This window comes from Triplophysa rosa, unplaced genomic scaffold, assembly GCF_024868665.1.
Source record: "Triplophysa rosa unplaced genomic scaffold, Trosa_1v2 scaffold144_ERROPOS1059899+, whole genome shotgun sequence".
In the NCBI taxonomy this organism is placed as follows: Eukaryota; Metazoa; Chordata; class Actinopteri; order Cypriniformes; family Nemacheilidae; genus Triplophysa; species Triplophysa rosa.
In genome coordinates, this window is record NW_026634147.1 from 85,225 (window position 1) to 105,399 (window position 20,175).

General features: G+C 37.6%; 1 protein-coding gene and 1 long non-coding RNA gene across 2 annotated transcripts in view; both read right to left on the minus strand.

Annotated features, from left to right (window-relative positions):
• Positions 1-20,175, minus strand: part of LOC130549637 (uncharacterized) — a 96,919-nt gene that overhangs the window by 66,789 nt on the left and 9,955 nt on the right. The window contains exon 2 of the mRNA XM_057326910.1: positions 18,009-18,317. Coding sequence (XP_057182893.1) covers positions 18,009-18,317 — 309 coding nt within the window. The remainder of the gene's footprint in view (positions 1-18,008; positions 18,318-20,175) is intronic.
• On the minus strand, positions 270-14,078 carry LOC130549638 (uncharacterized). The gene is made up of 3 exons (XR_008962236.1): positions 14,063-14,078; positions 6,772-6,888; positions 270-1,070 (listed from the first exon to the last, which is right to left on the minus strand). It is a non-coding gene; the product is annotated as an uncharacterized LOC130549638 (long non-coding RNA).

Here is a 20,175-nt window from a genome sequence, read left to right on the forward strand (position 1 = left end):
TGGTGTATGCAGGTATCGTCACAAGACGCTGATCAATCTGTCAAATATAAAGAATGTCATGATCATAGTTACTATGATTTTGTTTATACATTTTTTTATTGTTGTTTTTAAATGACCTTTTATGTGTTTATTTAGTTTTTCTTCCAATGAGTGTTTTTTTATTATTATTGTCCTTTCATTAAAATGTGATTCATTTTCAGATTTTCTCATTTCACATTTTGCTGTTATGCTATAAAGTTCTAAGCTGTTTTGACTATTACAGAAGAATAAACAGTAATGTTACATTTATTAAATAATTAAATAATTAAACTTTCATCAAAATGTGCATAAATGACTTATGAGTTCACCAGCATTCAACATTTTATTTCTTCATGTGTAATCAGTGTTTGTCCACTAGAGAGCAGTAGAGATCATACAAAAAATCATCATCATACTGCAGGTCATCAGAACTGTGAAGGCTAATTCCAACACATTTATTTGTGTTCGCTGAATAAGTTTTCATATTTAACATAGAAAATAGATTGACATGAACATACTTTGATTCCAGGATAAAGTAAGAACAAGCGAAATGCTTACCAAAAGGTGCAAAAACACCTAATCCGGTACAATATGTTAAACAGATGTCATGTCTCTAATAAAGCAATAAGCCGTGTGGTTACAGTGCATTTTATAACAGCTAAGGGTGTTGTGGCACGATGCGAAGCGGAGTCATTACAATCCCCTCAGCTGTTATAAAATGCACTGTAACCCACTGCATCACGGGGCTTATTGCTTTTATAAAACGGTTATTCCATATGCTTAGCAAGGTTTCATAAAAATAAAGTAAATAAAATGATATTTAGGCTATGTGGTGTAGTCAGCCGTTATAAATCGGGGTATTTTATAACAGTTTAAAACTCAGCTCAGCCAATCAGAATCAAGGACCAGAACTGAGCGTTTTATAAATCAAAATATACGTTAGATTTGAAAAGACTTTTGTCTTAATCTGTATTCTGTGACTATGAGCTATTGTTGGAAGTCTCAATCTTCAAATGTTCATCTTGTCTCTTTCTTGTCTTCTTTACTTTTTTCTGTAAAAAACATACAAAATCACAGGTGTTAATAGATCGTGTGATCTCACATTTACATGTAGGCCTATAAGATAGAACATGACAGAAACTAACAGCAAAATTAGCACAAGATAAAAAAGCTTTTCAGTCAAATAATTAGTGTTTTATGTAATTATTTAATTTAATTTAATTTAATTATTTGTCAATATACAAATGTGTATGTTTTTTGCATTGTGTTGTTTCCTCTTTTTTATTCCTTAGATGTCGCTTGTTTAATTGTCTGTCAGTGTATTCTAAAAGTACTAGGGATGTAACGGTATTATAAATATCGAAGTATCGCGATAGCATTTTTTTTCGATACTATCGTGGTCGCATGACGATAGATCTTCCAGGTAGAGTGTAGTTTTTTCAGCCGAATGGAGCGAGTTGAGGGAAGCGGGAACTACAATTCCCATCAACCCATGCGTGCCCATCATCCTCTGCGCTCTGCTGCCGCCCGCTACAGATCAAGTTGAGTGAAAGTGGCGGATGCCGCTAGTGGCATAGAAACGGATTTACAAATTGTTGAAGCTAGGGCTGGGCGGAATGACGGAATATTCTGTTACCGCGGAATAAAATGTCAACCGTAAGAGATTTTTCTATTCCGTGTATTCCGCGGAATGTAAATAAGTAGGCGTGGTTAACTCGGCACTCTGCAAATTAGGCGCTATTCTGAAAAAAACTAATGAATTAATCCACCCGTAACAAATGAGCGTATCAAACATTCTTTTGACCTTCTTTCAGTCTGTAGTTTAGTGATCCGCTCCAGTCCGGGGCTTCTCTCACCCGCAGTGCTCGTGCAGGGATCTGCGCCAGCGTTTAAAAAAGCTCATTCTCAACACATATTTCAGAAGTCAGGTTGTTTTGAAAAGCTGTTAATAGTTTTATAAAGTTTAACTTCAGGCGAGCCAAGGTGAAACTTGAGGTGAAATGCGCGATGATGCGCGTGAGCGCTTTGATGTGACGCGCTTCTACCTCCAGTTTTGGGAGACGCGTGAGGAGTCACCAGAGACGCGCAGTGCTAAAACAAGCCGAGAATAAACAAACCTAAAGACAGAGAGTCACAACACACTAAAAGTGCTCATCTAATAGAGAGTGAAGAGCGATAAAGACCTACAGTACAGACCCCATGAACACCAGTTTAGTCATATACTGTACTCTCATTGTTTGTGCATATTCATACTTTACTGTTATACATGTTGTCTATGTTCCTACTGTATACATATGATATAGCCAGAAGATAATTATGAATAAATAATACATCTGATTATCAGAACTTCATTTGATATCTTTAGTACATTTTCATAACTTACCTACATTTTAACTATGGTGAGCATTTAAATGAACTGTAATAAATAAATTAGTTAAATCAATCTAAGAAAAATGAGGTATAAAATATAGAATTATAATGGGAGATTGTTTCATGAAATATATCGTTATCGTGAAATAAAATTACTCATTCCGTGAAATAGATTTTTGGCCATTCCTCCCACCTCTAGTTGAAGCTAAAGCGAATTATAAATCGCATGTGTGTGGAAGCATTTCGGTTTTCCCGTAACAAGAAACGAGAAAAGGTGACGGACAGACAAAAAACAATATGCAGACACTGCGGTGAAGTACAATTCGGGGAATACGACTAATATGAAGAGCCATTTGTTACATCACCCCGAAAAGTTTCATGATGATACAAGGAGAAAAAAAATAGCAGTGAGTGAAGCAGTGAATGAGGCGAGTGTGTGAGTGAAGCAGTGAATGAGGTGAGTACCTGACTGGTTGTGAGTTGTTAAAAGTTGACAAACAACTCAAACGTTTTTCATTTTAATTTTTTCATGTTTCATGTTCTCAATTTTTATGTATTTAATTTTTATGCTATTATATTACTGTTCTTTGCACTTTAAAATTACCTAATCTAAAAATAATAAATGTGATCTTTGTTCAGTCATAGTTTAATAAACACATTTTTCCAAGTCTTCATTTGTTTTGTTTTTCCTGCACAAAATTCAATAAATATCGTATCGTAGTCTTCATATCGAGGTACTATCGTATCGTGAAATGTTGATACCGTTACATCCCTAAAAAGTACTGTAATAGTTTTTCAGTATTTATTCATCTTTGTTAATGTCAATACAATTATTCATGTTAGTTCACTGTGTATTAACTACAGTTAATAGTTAGCCTACTGTGTTTGGTTGAAAAACATGTTTGTAAATCAGGGTTCTTATACCTTTTAAAAAGTCAAATTCCAGCACTTTTCCAGTAACTTCAATGTGTGTTTTCATCCTTTTCCAGTATACATACTTAAGCCCTATTCGCACGGGATCAGTATTATCTGGGGACCTCTGGTCATTTGTAATAATTGCAGAGATTGTCTGTCATCATGTTGCGCATTCGCACTGGATAAGTGAACTCTGTGATTTTACTCGAATTTACTGATTTATCTCCCGGAAATGACGTGAAGGCGCTTCCCTCTTTCTAAACATGGCACGAAAGAGAGCTTAACGCGGATGCGCTGTCTGACAGAGATTCATTCATTGACGCAGCCTTCAGCCCGTTACTGTACACACCAGACTGGACCTCGCGTTGCGTTTTGTCGCGTCCCACAGTTTAGAAGCTGTCTATCTTCATTGAACGCGTCAAAGAAACTGTTTCAAATCGCGCGAAAAAGAGCGTGATTACATAATGTAACGCTAGACAAAGGATGTCAAAACAAACGGATGCTGCGTTAATTGCGTTAAATATTTTTCACGCGTTAATTTGAAATAATTAATCGCATGTGTTAACGCGTTACCGTTGACAGCCCTACTTGAAAGTCTTGTCGTTGTAGGTGTAGTTGTATGTAAACAGAAGAACGTTCCTTACCGCATGCTGCCATGCATGTCATCCATCTCCATATATTCCTTCTTTTTTGTTTCTCTCTTCTGATCCTGTCATGTTTTTTTACAGTGAATATTTTCTCTCTGCCAATAATATTGTTGTCTGGTATGTAGCGACATAACCCAGCACCCAAAATACTGTGAAAACACTCCAACGCAGCTTCCATTCTTTGCGTAAGATGACTGAAAATGCGCACAGAAACCTTGAAAAAATGAGATACGATCCCGCCAAATCTTGTTCAAAATTTCAAATCGCAGAGATGCCGATTCGCACTGGACTAATATTATCACAGGACCTCGGTGTTCCTCAAAATATGGTAGGTAATTTGTGGGGGAATTTTTACTTGACAAATTACAGACATGACCGTTTCGCACGGGATTAAGATCACAGACAATCTCTGCGATATTGTGCTAAAAAAGATTCTTAAATGACATTCCCAACTTAAACTGTTGACAGTCTGACAAATTAAATAGCCCTACATTTTACATGCTTCCCAAAAATTGACTATCATTTGCAAGAGTTTGAAGGGCCTGAATTTTGAAAAGTTTTTTTGCTAGTTTCAGTCCAACGCAGTTATCATTTTCACGTCATGTTTAAATAGCAGCTGCATTTAAATAGCGAATCCACTTTTGCTAGTTTAAGCACGGGAAAACGGTCAGAGCGTCAGGCGCATGTTCAAAAGGGTTGTCCCTATTCTCTTAATGAGTCATGGGTATGTTTTGGGCATAACGTGCAGTAAAGCAATCAAAGCCTCATCCCCTTTAAAAGCCAGTTGCGCTTGGGCCATGGCGGATTCGCTATTTACACGGCGGAATTTGCAAGAGCAAAGACTTCTCCGAGGTTAAAGCGCGTGAGCAGATCATCTACGGGATAAACTGGATTTTTTATCTATATGTATACAATTATAATCTTTTACATTTTAATCCATTTATTTTTTATATTTGGCATGTTTGTGTGCAGCTGCACGTCCCTCTGTGTGTAATAAGCAGAATGTACGTGAGCTGTGCACCCGCCTAGGCGAATTTTACTAACGCGCTCTTTAAATAACCAAAAACCTATTGCGTCATTGACTTTAGACCAGGTTTCAGTTGGTCAGTGGCGCAGTCTATTTCAGTTGCCTCAAAATAGCAACGCGCCAACAATGCGGTCGCGCATATACGGTGCTAATGGAATGGTCCACCCTAATCTATAATGGGGGGAGTCTCTTAGTATAGATGTAATAATGTAAAACATTAACAGGGATATCCCGACTATTTTGATGATTACTTGGGGCTCTAAGTGGCTGCTGACATGGCTTATTGGTTAAGTCCACCCCTTCCTTTTGGAGGTCCCCTGGTAGCTCGGGCCTCGGGGCCCCAGGCGATTGACTACCTTTGCCTAATGGGTAAATCTGCCCCTGTGGACAGCATTAATCACCATAATCTCATAGTTGACAAAGTTTGTTTTTAGAGGGTTTTGCATCTGAACTCTTCATATGTAGCCACCCGCCACGTGCGCAGAATCAGCAAGTGTAGCTCGAGCAAAATGTTTTTAATGCGAATGGCAAACGCAATAAGAACTTAAGTTATTTTATCTAATGTGTGAACTGCACATACTGAAATGATATGAAATTAATCAATTAAAATGTCAAGTAGTTTCAAGCCCTTTATCCCAAATCCAAGCATTTTTAAACCTAAAAAAAACACTGTAATAAAAATCTATCATTTTCAGGATTTCCATACTCATACAAACCCTGTAAATGTTGAAATTAACATATCATTTAAAATCTATATTGCTCAGTGTTATGTCCATAAGTGAACATGTTTTTTATGTTAACTAATGCATTAAAGCGGCCCTGCAACGGTGTTTAATGCATTCTGACTTCTTTACACTGTTAAACGTGCTGTCTTCTCATGCTTAACATGGTCAACTTGTCAAAAAACGAGTTGGGCGTATTACGTAGTATTTCTGTGCTTGATACACTCCCCTAGCGATCGTACAGGTTTCACAAAGTTTTTTTCGAACATATAAAACTGTTTTGTAACAACTTTTCTTAGTCCCTTATTGGACAATTCTCCCGGAAAAGCACGTGCATGCCCACGCGGCAGCAAGGAGAGCAGAAGAAGGAGCATGCGCAGACGTCACTTTCACTTGTGTGCAGGAGAGAGAGAGAGAGAGAGAGAAGTTCAGGTGTTTGTTTGTTCACTGCATTTGGGTGATGAATGTTATATAAACGGTGGATATAACGCTGGATTTGGAGATGGTCTGAAACTGATATATGGAGCCGTCCCAGCGCTAAAAGATGCCGGACATGAACCGCATGTGGTGAGTGAAACTGATGTCTGTGTTTTGTTGGCAATGGGTGCGCACGTGCTTTAGTTCAGCCTACCCCCCCCGCTCGCGCCGCATGATTTCGGAAGTAATCGTACAGCTGTATCTATCTTTTATAAATGTGATCAAACTAAATACTCTTCGAAGATACGACGTAATACTGTATGTAATACTACTCTATAGGTTAATATGAGATTGGCAGGAAACCCCATGTGTTAGGGCCACTTTAAGTAATGTTACCAAATACAACCTTATTGTAAAGTGTTACCAATGTCAGAGTATTGTGTGTATTAGCTATAAATCTCACATGCTTGTGGTATCTGCTGTCATTACAGAAATGTGTTAACAACGTTTTTACAAAAGTTTTGACTATATGACTGTATCCAAGTGTCCTATGCTAAGTGTTTTTACCACAAAAGGCGTTAATTTACTCATGAATTCAAAAGTAAACACAGAAATTAATCTGTTCTCAAAACTCATGTCATTGAAAGTTACTTACTATTCCTGCAGGGTTTCTTGTTCTTTCAGATGATCAAATGATCGATTATCCCCATCAGGATCAGTACTACCAATAATCCTGGACCAGTTTTCTCCCCGTTTGACCTCTGACTGGATTCTGGTTAAAGAGAGACATGGGAGTTATTAGTGTAACTGCTCCTGTCAATCACATCTAAACCAACACATTAAACGATGGTTATTCTGTCTAAATATCACTGTAATACAGATCCTATTATATACTGTAGATGTTTCCAAAACTGACAGTCCATCATTCTTCATCTGAACATCTACAAACTGACAACACAACATATGAAAACAGCTGAAAGTCTCTGTTAAATGAACACAGTTTCTTCATGGCAATATAAAAGAGCGCTGTTGTTTAGTTATAAAATACTTTGCAGTGTCTATAGAGGTATGTAAACATGCGGCAAATATCAGCTCGTCTAGAGTCAGCGTAAAGATATCCACACTCAAAAAAATGATTGTTGTTTGTTTAACTTAATCAATATAGTTTGATCTAACATATTTGTATGTGTTTCTTATTCAAACACAATTTAAATGTTTAATACTGACATAAATAGGTGACTCTTTGACATGACTTATTCCATGTGTTGGGACAACCGGAATCATTTTCATTGACTAACTGAAACTACACAGTGGACTGAGTTCCTATGGAAGCATATTGGTTGCAATTTTTAATTTGAAATACAATACGCAAAATGGCAATGCATGTATGTAAAATGACAATGCAATTGTGTAATTAAATATACATTTTAAATAACATATGTGCAACATGATGTGCAAAATGAAAAAAAAAAATTATATCAATTACATTTGTCAGTTCCAGGATATTTTTAACGCTCTTTAAAAATGAAAACACATTCCCCGGATTGATTATATATGTTTAAGATAGTGAAGCAAAACAGCAAAATGAAAATTCAAATGTTATTTTCCCTAAATGCATTAACAGGTTGAACATTTGGGATTGCATTTTCATTTACACACAGCACGTTGGGTGTTGCAAAATTCGATGTGGACTTGAAAATGCATTTCGAGCTGGCCACGCCCCCTCCCCGGTACAGCATCATTGCGTGAAGGCGGAGCCAGCATCACTCATTACTGTGTTGTTTTGAGGTGTTGAAAACACGTACGACTGCACAGATGATAAAAGCGTTAAATCGCTCGCACATACACGTTTTCATCATAAACACATGCAGTATTTGTTGTCTTAGTCAATATCTTAACATAATCATTCAGAAACTGTTTGTGGCGCAACGTTTCCGTAACTTCAGGACTCGAGTTACAGTGGATCTGTCACAGCCCAAACTGCAGCATCCGGATGAATAAGTAACCAAGGTTTATTTTCGTAAGGGCAGATCTCCACTTTGGCAATGTTTGTGTATATTTGTGCATAATCTCTCCCCTTACACTGCCTCCAGCACGAAAGTAGCACAGTACAGACTGGTGTTTTTCATATGGATGGATCAGTGTTATTTTCGTAAACAAAAACTAAAATTAAGATAAAAACGATTGATGAAAAAAGGATGCCTGCCTAGTCGAAGATGACAGAGCACCATTTTGGATAATTTCGAGTTTTCGTCTGAAACTGGAAAAAGCAAATGTATTGTCTTGGTGCAAGATAAGATTTGTGGGGTTGAAATAAGGGGGGAAATCCGGCAAACCTGAAAGTACATTTGCAATCGAATCACCGTGTGGAGTACAAAAACTTCATGATAAAAGATTAGGAAAGGAGGAATAGTAAAAACGATGACGCTAATGACGTTGCTAGCAGCTCGCAGTCCCGGTGTGAGAAGCAGCAGACTCTGTCATCCTACTTTCAAAGATCCGAGGTTTGGCCAACAACTTCGAATAAAACTAAAACTGAAACTAAAATATATAAAACCTAAATAGAAAATTGTTTACATAATAAAAACTAAATGTAAACAAAAAAAAATCAAGAATAAAATAACTAAAACTAAACTGAAATTTGTAGCAAATTTGAAAACGATATTTAAAAAAAACAAATTTTAAAATGCAGAACTAAAATAACCCTGGGGTGGATCGCGTTTGTGATACAGTTACTGAAGAGTGGTCTCACAAAATGACCATTTCTGAACGATTGTGTGAAGATATTGTGACAAAAAAGACAATAATCAAAATACTGAATGTGTTCATGATGAAAACGCGTATGAGAAAGTCAACTTCTAGTGATTATGAGACATTCAACAGGCGAGCTCACCGCTTGATAAGGCAGAGAATTCTCTACGAGATGTTCTAGCAATAGCTACTAGTTCTATCGTCTACATACACGTAATAATCTTAAAAAACACGTAATTTTTGTCTTTGTGCTTCAATTCATGTGCATGCGATTCAATGTTTTTATCAGCTCTGCAGCCGCACATCCATACACGTAACGAGCGATGCTGGCTCCTCCTTCACGCAATGACGCTGTACTGGGGAGGGGGCGTGGCCAGCTCGAAATGCATTTTCAAGTCCACATTGAATTTTGCAACAAACAACTCGCTGTGTGTAAATGAAAATGCAATCCCAAATGTTTAACCTGTTAATGTTAATGCATTTAGGGAAAATTACATTAGAATTTTCATTTTGCTACAGTTTTGCATGACTATCTTAAACATACTGTATATAATCAATCCGGGGAATGCATTTTCATTTAAATCTTGCAACTTAAAGAGCGTTAAAAATATCCATTTAAATAACATATTAAAACTAGTGTAGGAACTGACAAATGTAATTGATATAATTGAATTTTTATTTTCATTTTGCACTTCATGTTGCACATATGTTATTTAAAATGTATATTTAAATACACAATTGCATTGTCATTTTACATACTGCATTGCCATTTTGCGTATTGCATTTCAAATTGAAAATAGCAACTAATATGCTTCCATAAGTTACCAGCATGCATTGCCATTGTGACTGGATTTAGATAGTAAATTTCAAAATTAAATGTTATTTTATGTGTGTTTTTGTGCAGGATGAAAGATAAGGAGTCTAGTGTTGTCTGTGATTTCTGAGGGGTTACCATAGTGGTGAAGGGTAAAGGTTTTACTTAGGTTGGGGACGAGCACATTTATGCCATTTTTGCATGTATGCAAATTTGTACTCTGCAAATGTTCATGCAGTAAACTATCTGCTGCTTCCTGCCAGCACCATACATTACATCTTGCTTACATCACTGAAGCATTCAAATTTAATTGGCTCAACACAAATTAATTACATTCAGCTGAAATAAAATAAAATAAATCGATGAACTTAAACTGGGTGAATTGTGCGGACATGTAAATCTTAAATTCGAATAAATCAATTCAATTGTGTGGAAATGGGTGTCATAATAAAATTAAATTAATCCAACAACAAATTTTTTTGAGTGCAAATAATATGAATATATCTTTTACAAATAGCTCATTTCCCATAAACATGTCTGACAGTATTTCTTTGGTGTTTTAGTCGATAAGTGTTCATTTTCAGTTTGTAAAGCAGAGATGAAACATCTCAGATGTGATGAAGAGAATTATAATCCTCATGTGATGTTCTGCAGTGTTAATATCGCTCAGATTTACTACCAGATTACTGGTTCAGATTATGTTCTACTGCTAAGAGATGTTCATCATGACAAACAGCAGTTTGTTAACAGATATCATGTATTACTGTGATTCACACAGAACCTCTGTTTCATGAGTTCACCTATGCAGATAATAATGCGGGATAAAAGGTATGCATATTTGGCGTGGTGTCCGAGAACGGCACGCACTTAATCCTTGGTGTTTCGAGTCAGATCCGTGGGCGTGGCTTGTTGGTTTTGACTAAATCTTTGGTGTTTCAAGTCTTACGAAACCTTTACCCTAACCCACACCCTAACCCTAACCTTACTCTAACCATCTAAACTACCTATGATTGTTAAAATTGACGAAAAAACACGTTTGGGTGATCACGTCTGACTCGAAACACCAAGGATTTAGTGAGTGCCGTCCGGGGAGAGGGCTCCGAGCCCGGTATTAGCCTGAACCCAGAGCGGCTCGTGGTGAGGAGCAGGGGTGGTGGAGGGACGCTGTACTTGTCAGACAGCTTTGTGTGTTTGTAGTGGTTCTCTCTTGAGCTGATAGGGTAGATGCTGAGATTGCTGAAAGCGAACCAGCCGGGTGGATTATCTGATCGTGCTCCTCCCGAACTTTGTTAATTAAACATCATTTAGTATGATCTCTGTATCATTTACATTAAAGCAAATATAAATCTGTTGATATGATGTCACCTCAATAGTTTAAAAAGCTCAGATGTAAAGATACTCAGGATACTCAGCAGTGACAGTAACATTAAATCTCTTGTGAATGTGTCTGCTGCCAGTGATGTATACATCATAAACTCCAGAATCTTTAGATCTGATGTTTGAAATGATGAGAGAACCAGCCAAATTCATATCAAATCTGTCTGTGGTGAGGGTTGTTGTGTTTGAATAAGCTATGAGAGAGTCTTTAAACCACTGTATCACATCTTCGGCCTGTATACGAGTAACATTAGTGTGTAGAGTAACGTCATGTCCCTCCATCACTGACACTGACTTCACTTCACCTGTATCAACAAACACACAGAGAAGAAAACAGATTCCCAAAGATTACACTTTATATCATCATCATATTTATCTGTGAGTGGCAAAAGTTTTTACATGAGCACAAATCTTAATGTTACAGCATATAACGATATTCTAGGGAATTGTGTATTTCTAATTTTATTGCAACAGTTTGGGACGGGCCCTTTTCTTTTCCATCATGACAATGCCTATGTATGAGGTAAGGTTCAGAAAGAAAGACTGATTCAGTCAGTATGGAAAAACTTGATTATTAGAAGTACACAATTCCCGATATCATTATTTGCTGTATAGCAGGTTAGGGTTAGCATCAAACCAGTTCATTAGATGGGGGTGTCCCAATACTTTTGGCAATAAAGTGTATCTAACTCAGCACACAGCAGTGTTTTGGATGTCAGGTAAGTTCCGTATACAAATATAAACCATAAAAGTTGTCCCTATCACGTTGTGACTTTATACTAATGCTGTTAGGTTTGATATCTTTAGGTTTGCTGTTAAAATGCCAGTGTGAACTCTATGCAAACCAGGACTAAATGTTTTTTTCCATTTTTGGTCCAGATTAAAATAACCCAGAGAACTGAACTGCAAATGTGAACACACCATTAGCCTTTACTCTTCACTCATCACTCTAAAGATTTAAAAGCAATTAAAAAAAGAAGATGCAGGTCAAATGTAATGGTAGGCTAAAGAATGAATCATATTGTTTCAATAATGTCAGTTTGTCTTATCTAAATCAATGGTGATATTTTACCAATTGAAAATAATAAACTAATCTCTGTAATATATTGTTATTTTACATTTTTATTTTCTTAAACAAAAAGTACGTATTAATAAAATGTTATTGAAAATGTCATCATTTTTAAACAAAAAAATTACGGCAGATTACGCAGAGTTTGCATTAACAGCTTTTTTAATACACAGACTTGTGCGAGTACGCCAAACTGAAAGTTCAATAGTTTTTTTTCTTCGGCTGTTCACACTATTTTTAAAATGTGGTCAATATCAGATTCCAGTGTGAATTTGTCATGCTTATCAACTTAATCGCATGCGCAAAACAACAATAACACGTAACACGCAGTAGGCTGTCATAAAGAAATAAGCAAGGGTCAAGTCAGCGGGTGTGTTTGACTTTATGCGGTGCCATAAACCATTAAGATGTTAGTCATGTTGCATCGCGCCGTATCCAGTGGCAAAATTTCTTATTTTAATGGATTCTATAGTCATTTGTTGCATCGCATCGTGCGTAGACAGTGCATGATTTATGTTTATAATCTGATGCTTAAAGTTTGGCAACCGAGCTGTAAAGCACGTCCGTCAACAGAAAGGCGCGCAAAGCTTTAAATCAGCGCAGAATTGTGACGCAAAGTCGCTTGAATTCCGATATAACCGTTCAGACTGAGGTCTCAGACCTGTATCTGATTTAGAACTACACATGGAAGGCTACGTTCAGACTGTCACTTCAAATCCGATCCGGATTTTGGTGGCAGTGTGAATGTAGTCAAAGTACCGCAGTATCTATTCAAAACCATAGCAGTTGATTTGGCACTATGATGATCGTTCTGCGCAACCCCATATAAGATCTAATGCAGCTTTCACACTGGAGAATGTGCTGCTAGCACAGGTACGTCTGTAAGACGTCTGATAAAGATCTGGAGATCTGGAAAACATCTGCTGTGTAAAAACATCTGCTAAACATCTTAGAAAGAGCTGTTGTACATCCATTCTAAATCATACACATCTTACAGACATCTTCTAGAGGTCTATATAACATCTTACAGACATCAGACATCTCAGAGGCGTATTGCAGATGAGCAAACAGTGTATTGCAGATGTCAAATAGATGCAAGCCAGATGTATGTGTGCTATCAGGGGCGTATGAAACCGATTTATTTCAATGGCTTGCGCCGCACAAGGGTGGTTTGTTGCATCTATTTGATGTTTGCATGTTCATCTACAAGACATCTGTCAGATGCTGTTTGCTCATCTGCACTACATCTCAGAGACGTCTGCTGTCAGATGTCATATAGACCTCTAGAAGATGTCTGTAAGATGTGTAGGATTTAGAATGGATGTACAACAGCTCTTTCTAAGATGTTTAGCAGATGTTTGGACTGTAGTTGAATTATTAAGTTAATTTTTAATTAATTTAATTTAATAAGTTAAAGTAACAAAAAAGCATATGTTGCAATGATTTGTTGATCATTTCATTTTTTTACAGGGTATCCACAGAGGCCTTGTATAGGATATATGTATATTAAACATAGATAAACATTTGTTTTCATTGTTGTTGGGTTGTCTGTACAAGACTGGATGGCGCAACCTTGAAGCTCAGGGCTCCCTCGGGCTCATGGTAGTCAAGGGCCCCTGGGCACTGGCCCCATTGGCCCAGTCAGTAATCCATCCCTGCTCCTCCACTACTTTGAAATAAAGGTCTGTTGTTATATAAATGTATAGAACTCCCGCTGTTTTTTTTTAACTCCGCCTACTTTGCTCGGTCCAGCGCAGTGCAAATCGAAGGGCTATACGCTGAACCCAGCGGCCAGCGCAGCGCATTGCGCATCCTGTCTGGAAGGCGCGTAATACACGTACATACCCGCTCGCGGAGAAACATTGCAATTGTTTACAGTTCTGTTTAATTTAGCTTGAATAACATTGCTCCCAACTTTATTAATAAGTCACTCACCACTGACAATAACGCGGAATGTCCTTCGTAATGTGCCGTTGATCCTCACTTCATATTCTCCAGTCTGATCGCGTCTGATGTTTGAGATGATCAGGTCTCCGGTCTGATGATTCACTTCACAGTTTGTGAATCTCGAGTCAGTTAATCCTTTAACTCGTTTCAGACCGTAGCCGGTTCAGGGTTTAGCTTGTTTACATTTACTGCGTACCTTTTTTAGTCAATATCTTTATTAATAATGACTAACAATACGTCATTTGAAAGGTCAGAGGCTTGGGGTTCGATTTGTACGAGTTCAATGTTATACTACCAACTAATTATTGATATTGATATACAAATATCTCGAGTTCATAACACATCTCGCAACATCAAATCGAGCACTTCTAAACTCTTTATTCGACCGACGACGCAGAAATCAGTCTGATCGTGCAAACTTATTCTATCTGCGGAGATTTCATGTTAACAATCCAAAATACAAAATTAAATTGAGTTTTCGTCCAAAAAAAGCCTTGATATTTACGAAATATATTAATGAAGTTAACTTTGCTCATGTAACATTTCGTAGGAAAGAATGTTTATCCTTTTACAGACTGTAAATCACACATGCCATTAAGTGTTCAGACAGTTAAAGGCGATGTTCGTGGTGATAAGAGTTTTAAGAACACAACAGTCCCGCCTACATCGTGCTGTCCGCAGCGGTGATTGGTCAGTGGGTCAAAATATCCAACCAGCGCCACCAGCCTGTGACGTCCGCACATGCGCTGACTTTCATTTCCACTTCCCACATTCACGCAACCAGTGACAGCACGTAAACTTTTGATGGATCTTGTTAACAGTAGCCAAATAATATATTAAAATCGCACGGTAACATTTCGAAATTAGTTTTTTAAATTTGTTTACGTTTACTAGCGTAGAGGTTTGCTTTGAGGAATCCTAACTGAATTTATACAGACGTGTGATTTCTGCACCACTAGAATAGCCACACAGAAATTATACAAATAATGTCTATTTTGAAACATATTTAGGCTACACAACATGTTATCATTTTCTATAGGCTGTACAATCATGTAGCCTGTCCCAAACTCATTTCAGGACCTGAGCTGTTCTGGTTATTGTAAACAGTAGCCTACAGTGTGTTTGATGGTGCCAGATTTACAGTTTTTGAGGATATTAATTTATTAAAGAACTAATATTATTCTCTTTATATTAAGAGGAAAAATAAGCCTATTTCAGAAAGATTTTTTAATAAATGACATGCTTTAGTCATGACTTCAGTCAGTATTAAAGTATAACTGCCTCTGTAACTTATGTTGTCTTCTATGTTCTCTAGTAATGTAACATATTTCTACATATTTATTAAGTAAAGCAGCATATTTAACATGAAAATATGTAGGGAGCATATCTTAGGAAGCATATTTTTAATTGGCTGAATGATAAGAAGTGAGTCTTTCATACCAGAATGAACATGAGTTTTTAACAACAGTGGAAAATAAATAAGCTGGTATATCTATAGCAGTAATGAGAGTGCTGTATTAACTCTATTCTACATTCTTACATGCACCTGCTGTCATTCAACAGAATGTTATTTTTCATTATTGCTTAGGTCACGTAAAGGCCTGTTTGCAATTTTGAATACGAATTTTGATACAGAAGATATTACGGAAGATGTCTGCAGGACAAAGAATAGATTCAATAAAGTATGTCAAAAGTATACTGATGTGGCAGAATACCTTATGAACAGAAGTGAATAGAAAATAGAAATGTGTGCAGACTAAAAACAGCAGAATGTAAAAGGGTCAGATCAGAATATCAGAAAATCAGGCATGTTCATGAATTCTGGGAGGACAGGGAGACAGCAAACAGTGGAGATGGAGACAAAAAGTGCCAGAGAAGTCTGTTTACTGTATATCAGTCATATAGTGCAGAGGACTGAATGAAAAGAGAATAAAGTGACACATCTGAACATTTAAGTTAAACATCTGAGAATGAACTGAACTGAGAGCAGAAGAGCAGGACAGATAGCCACTACAGACAGAAACATACTGTCATGTTTAACTTCAGGTCTGCCATCGTGCTTTAAGACAAAACTTCTATGTTTGAGACTAAACTGTTTTAGATAAAAGGTCTGATTGTTTCAATGGTCATAATTTACAGCTCAACATCTGTGCATACAGTATATATAATAAATAATGTGGAAATGTTACAATGTGTTGAATAACATATCACTACAGAAAATTGAGGATTCTACATGTGTCCTTTTAATTGTTTTAATGTTCTGTAAGTAAAACATGTGATTTAAAAAATGTGATTTTAGTGGTATCATCCTAAAATTTGAGCTAGACTTTGGTCAGACGTGTGGCTTTGACATAATTGTTTTTTGGTTATTCTGGCACAGTGTCCTATATTTACTTTCTTACATTTATTTCATGCAAATATATTGAATATCACTTTTCTAAATATTTAATATTCTGTTGCTCTTTTTTTCTGTTTCTATGATAGATTCTGATATTTGAAGAGCAATCTCACAGCTCTTCTCTTTTAAACGACACCACACTGATGTCTCTAGTCCAAAGCGTTCATTCACTGGAATTATTTTCATATGAATATATCATATTTGAGTTTAAGCTCAACTAGTGGGGCGGCTGTTAACAGGTTAAATCAGTGTCATTGAACTTCCACTTCACATCATTTGTCTTTTGATGAGGTGATAAAGTGATATTATCTCCCTTTATCACTGATTTCACTTCTGTTTCTAGAGCAAACACACAGAAGAGACCAGTTACAAAACAAATACTGAACTTGTAATATTGTCAGTAATTTAGACAACATTACACAAAAAATACATGTAGTGTTTTGTCCAGGATATGAGGACACACAAAACAATTAAATCTTCATATAAAATACAAAGTTGTCATTTAATAAAAACAAATGAAACATGAATCATCAGGTTTAGGTCCTGTGAGTGCTGCTGTCAGCAAAGCTAAAGAGTACAATACCACAAATTAAAACATTTTAAAATCTACGTTAAACTGTTCATTGAACTTATGCCAAAATCATTACACTATCTATTACTGGCTGTCACTGTCTAATCCTGTCATAGAGGATGTAAATGATACTCCAGTGCCACAGGGCAAGAGTCTCCTGAAGTAGATAATGAACAGATTCTGCCTGTTTGAATAAATACAATTCCACATGAAATGAATAATAATATATAATGTATAGGGTGATGTGTATACGCATGACATGTATGAGCAAGAAATTAGTTTTTGGATAGATGTCAACTGTAGTGACGTCTATGCATGAAAGAGTTAAATTAAACTATCAATCCATCTCAATGTATTACTGTGATCATCAATGGATTCACACAACAGTGTTGTGTTTGTGACAGTTAATGTCACTGGATCACAAGAGGCTCAACACAAAGATGTTTAATTTCTCTTTTATAAATCCATCTGGAAAGTGTAATGATGTGTTTAATGGTTTTTAATAATTAGATGTAATGTCATTGTTGTACAGCAGGTGGTGGTGTGGATATAACTGCTGTTGAGCAGAGAGGAAGATAAACATAATGTAAACTTGACAGGATTCTTGAACTCTGTTTGTATATAAACACACTGAAGGTTAAACACTGAAATGAAACTTTATTTAGAGTTATTTCATTCTCTAAACACTGTTAAAATCACAGCACTGCTGCTGGTGTTAGTTTCTTTATATATTCTGTTGTTGACAAATAGATATCCAAGAATACTGTGTCTTATAAAATATTAAAATTATTTATGAATTACATTTAACAGGCCTAGGTGTGTAGTTTGAATTTTACATCTTGTAACAAATCAAAAATCAAAATGATTGTTCATTATGATGAATCTTGATTATTCCAGAACATATACACTGTTCACAGACACTGAATGCAGATAATAATGACATTAAAAGACTTGAAATTACTCACCAATGACAGAAACACTGAAGTTCTTTATTGACGTTTTGCTGCCTATGATCTCCAGATGATAAAGTCCAGAGTGTTGAGATGTGATATGCGTGATGGTGAGATCTCCAGTCTGAGGGTTCATCTCCAGTCTGCCGCTGAATATCTTATCTTTAGTGTCAAATACTTCTTTATCCTTTACATTTGCTATAATTATGTTGTTAAATCTCCACACCAGATTGGAAGATTTCTTCTTTAAGTCATTAGGTTCAATGTGTAGAGTAACAGAACCTCCCTCTTTCACTGACGTCACTTCATCTTTACCAAACACACCTGAACAACACAAACACAAACTGTTATTCAATAAAATACAATCTTTTAGAACACTGTATTATTAAATAGTACATCTCTAGGACATGAGGAGCAGTGTATGAGGAAAGCCAGGACGATTGTTTACCTCATCTGTAAGTCGCTTTGGATAAAAGTGTAGCTCCCTCCTAAGGGAAGCTTTTTGTTATGTTTGTTTTGTTCTATAATTTTTACCTATTAGCAGCTTAATGCGCTATTCTTGCAGGTAAAATAATACTGTTTCTTGGGTTCGCCGGTATATGCAAAAAGTATATATTTATATGCGTGTCCCCTTTAAGAAGTTTTTCAGTGTTGAAGTTTGGTTTAGGTGCACCTGGTAAAAACGGGGGTTTCTGCCTTCATGTTTGATTATACTGGGTTGATTGGGTGAATAAGTAGTAAGACCCGCCTATGTATAGGAGAAGTAATGGTATTGGTTTAGGAAGATGTCGAGAGAGGCATCACAGCAGCGAGTTTTGATATCGGGTCGCTGAGGAGCTGGTCGGGGACAAAACAAGTGTCACGTTTATATCCGCAATCCGCGAGTTATATTTTTTGTTTTTTCTTTGAAGTGTTTTGTAGGTTATGTGTTTGGTTTGACGCAGGCAATGTGTTAACTAATCGTTGACTGAGACCGGTCACGGGTTCAATACTCTTAGGCCCGAGAGAGAGACCGCACGTTCGGTTAGCATTAGGGATCGCATAGCGCTATCGTACGTGTTATGGTGCTATAATCTAGGGCTGGGCGATATGGCAAAAAAGTAAACTCGATAGTTTTTTTCTATATTGATCGATAACGATATTTATTTCGATATATATTTAATTAAAAAACTGTATTTAAAATAATCTATTTTAAATACAGTTTATTAACAGAAGTTAACCTTTAACCAGTTAAAATTCAATTAAATGAATGCGCTGTTGCAACACAGAGGATATTAGGCCATAAACAACATGTACCAGTTCATTCACTCTCATTTTGCAGTAGGGGCTGGCGCAAATCGCGGCATCGGCATCTCAAGTGGCACTTCCGGTGGCTTCTCCAGCAGCCAGAGAATTTCGTCCGGCATCTGTCGCTACAGCGGCATCTCGCAGCGGCACTTCCGGTGGCTTCTCCAGCAGCCAGAGAATTTCGTCCGGCATCTGTCGCTACAGCGGCATCTCGCAGCGGCACTTCCGGTGGCTTCTCCAGCAGCCAGAGAATTTCGTCCGGCATCTGTCGCTACAGCGGCATCTCGCAGCGGCACTTCCGGTGGCTTCTCCAGCAGCCAGAGAATTTCGTCCGGCATCTGTCGCTACAGCGGCATCTCGCAGCGGCACTTCCGGTGGCTTCTCCAGCAGCCAGAGAATTTCGTCCGGCATCTGTCGCTACAGCGGCATCTCGCAGCGGCACTTCCGGTGGCTTCTCCAGCAGCCAGAGAATTTCGTCCGGCATCTGTCGCTACAGCGGCATCTCGCAGCGGCACTTCCGGTGGCTTCTCCAGCAGCCAGAGAATTTCGTCCGGCATCTGTCGCTACAGCGGCATCTCGCAGCGGCACTTCCGGTGGCTTCTCCAGCAGCCAGAGAATTTCGTCCGGCATCTGTCGCTACAGCGGCATCTCGCAGCGGCACTTCCGGTGGCTTCTCCAGCAGCCAGAGAATTTCGTCCGGCATCTGTCGCTACAGCGGCATCTCGCAGCGGCACTTCCGGTGGCTTCTCCAGCAGCCAGAGAATTTCGTCCGGCATCTGTCGCTACAGCGGCATCTCGCAGCGGCACTTCCGGTGGCTTCTCCAGCAGCCAGAGAATTTCGTCCGGCATCTGTCGCTACAGCGGCATCTCGCAGCGGCACTTCCGGTGGCTTCTC